The sequence below is a fragment of the Galeopterus variegatus genome, unplaced genomic scaffold (genome assembly GCF_000696425.1).
Source record: "Galeopterus variegatus unplaced genomic scaffold, G_variegatus-3.0.2 Scaffold1110, whole genome shotgun sequence".
Classification (NCBI taxonomy): domain Eukaryota; kingdom Metazoa; phylum Chordata; class Mammalia; order Dermoptera; family Cynocephalidae; genus Galeopterus; species Galeopterus variegatus.
The window spans coordinates 18,163-20,312 of NW_007727221.1; the positions used below are offsets into that span (position 1 = coordinate 18,163).

At 34.7% G+C, this 2,150-nt stretch overlaps 1 protein-coding gene across 1 annotated transcript in view; it reads left to right on the plus strand.

Annotated features, from left to right (window-relative positions):
- Positions 1–2,150, plus strand: part of CFAP44 (cilia and flagella associated protein 44) — a 139,754-nt gene that overhangs the window by 12,891 nt on the left and 124,713 nt on the right. The window contains exon 5 of the mRNA XM_008574819.1: positions 1,474–1,576. Within this exon, the coding sequence (XP_008573041.1) occupies positions 1,474–1,576 (103 nt within the window). The remainder of the gene's footprint in view (positions 1–1,473; positions 1,577–2,150) is intronic.

Consider the following 2,150-nt stretch of genomic DNA (forward strand, 5'->3'; position numbering starts at 1 on the left):
CATATCCTACACAATATTTCTTTGTACATAGGTATCTAGACAGGTATAGTCTTAATCCACTCCCCACTACCTCCTTGGAATCTACTATTTCTTAGTCCCATTTGCTTCTTGGCCCCAACACCTGGCTTGAATCCTCTCTCTCACACTTACCACACTGAAGTCTGTAGGACTGCAGGCAAGTTAAACTCTGTGCCTCAGTTTACTCATCAATAAGATGGGAATGATAATGGTATCCAAGCTCACAAGATTGATGTGAAATTTAAAGAGATTAATGCATATAAAACTTAGATCAGTGTCTTGCACATAGTAAGCACTCAGTAAATGTTGGCTGTATTAAGTGTTACCATTGTCTCGCTGAGTGCCCATCCTGTAACCTCAAACCTGTTTCAAGTTGAAGAGATGGGGATTTACCTGAATGAAGGATAAGAAGCAGCTTGCCAGTAGGAAGTCAGCCTATCATAGATCTTATGACCCCAAGAGTGGAGGGAAGAAAAAGAGCCGCAATATTATCTTGGGTACTAGGATTTGCAATCCATATCTGAAAACCAAGTTCCTTGTTCTTAGGTATATAATCGGGAGTAGGATAACAGTAACAGAAAATAGAATTTTTAAAGTACAATATGTGTGTTAAGTAGCTTATTCTTATAACAGTCTATTTGTATATTTATTTTTTGGCTAGCTGTTTACTCTTCTTGTACATTTGGCTTACCAATGTACACAAATAACAGAAATGAATATATGATTCTATCTGATATATCTGGCTGTCATTTGAAATGCTGACACAAATAATTTATCCAGGGAATATTTAGTATATTTTCTTCTGTATCTGGCTTGTAAATATTGTATCATTTTCACTTCTAGTACGTTTACATTCAATTGTGGTAAATTTATCAGGGGTGAAAGTTTAAGACTTGAAATATAACCCCCTCTGGAAACATGAATTCTATACATTATATGAATTTTTCTATACAAAATTTGGGTTGACTTACATGCAAAGTAAAGAATTAATCTCACCTAGTGGTTCTCAAAGCGCAGTCCCTAGACTAGCAACATCAACATCACCTCGAACTTGTTAGAAATGTAAATGCAAATCCTTGAGTCCCAGTTCTGACCTACTGAACTAGCAACTCTGCGCATAGGGCTTGCAATCTGTGTTTTAATAAACCCTTCATGTGATCCTGATTCCCACTAAAGATGGAGAACCATTATTCTAGCTATTCCAACAGCAATTTAAAAAATTGTAGTTAAAAATGACTGTCTTAATGAAAGTAAAACTTAAAATGAGTATTCTTTTAGTTTTCAGTTTAAATCATATCCATCATCAAGTATTTATCAAATGCTCATTTTTGAGTTTCCTCTTGGAGTAGATCTTAATAAACAAATTATAAAATGATGTATGCTAAATACTGCATTAATAAGGATTGTTTATATGAAAATCTTCCTTTTAATATTTTAGTGAGTTTTTTTTTGTAGGTTCATCCATATAAAACTCACTTCACTGTAGCTGAAAAAGGAAGCTTTCCAAAGATTATCATTTATGAATATCCTTCTCTGAGGCCCTACCGAATCCTTCGAGGTGAGTTCAGTAAAATCTTTAATATAGTCAGTTCCTGTTGAAGGTTAACAACATTCTGAAGAAGACTTTGTTGAATCAGTCAGGTTTTCCAGAGAAACAGATCTAGTGAGACGTAGAAAAGACATTTATTTAATGGAACTGGTTGATGCAATTGTGGAGGCTGGCAAGTCTAAAATTTGTAGGGCAGGCTGTTGGTTTGAGAATCACTGGAAAGGAGTTGATGCTGTAGTTCTCAGGCAGAATTTCTTCTTCCTCAGGGAAACCTCAGTTTTACTTTTAAGACCTTTCACCTGGTTGGATGAGGCCCACCTAAATCATCAAGGATAATCTCCTTTACTTAAAGTTACTTAACTGAAGATGTTAACTACATGTACAAAGTACCTTCACAGCAACATCTAGATTAGTGTTTAATTGAATAACTGGGTACTAGTCTAGCCAAGCTGACACATAAAATTAATGTCACAGTTACCTTAAAGTTCTGTTTTCCATATAATTTCAGTAGTCAATTTTTAGTTTTTCAGTGGCAAATTTTAAATTGTACATTGATTTCTTTCTGTGTGATCTGCTTTTTTTT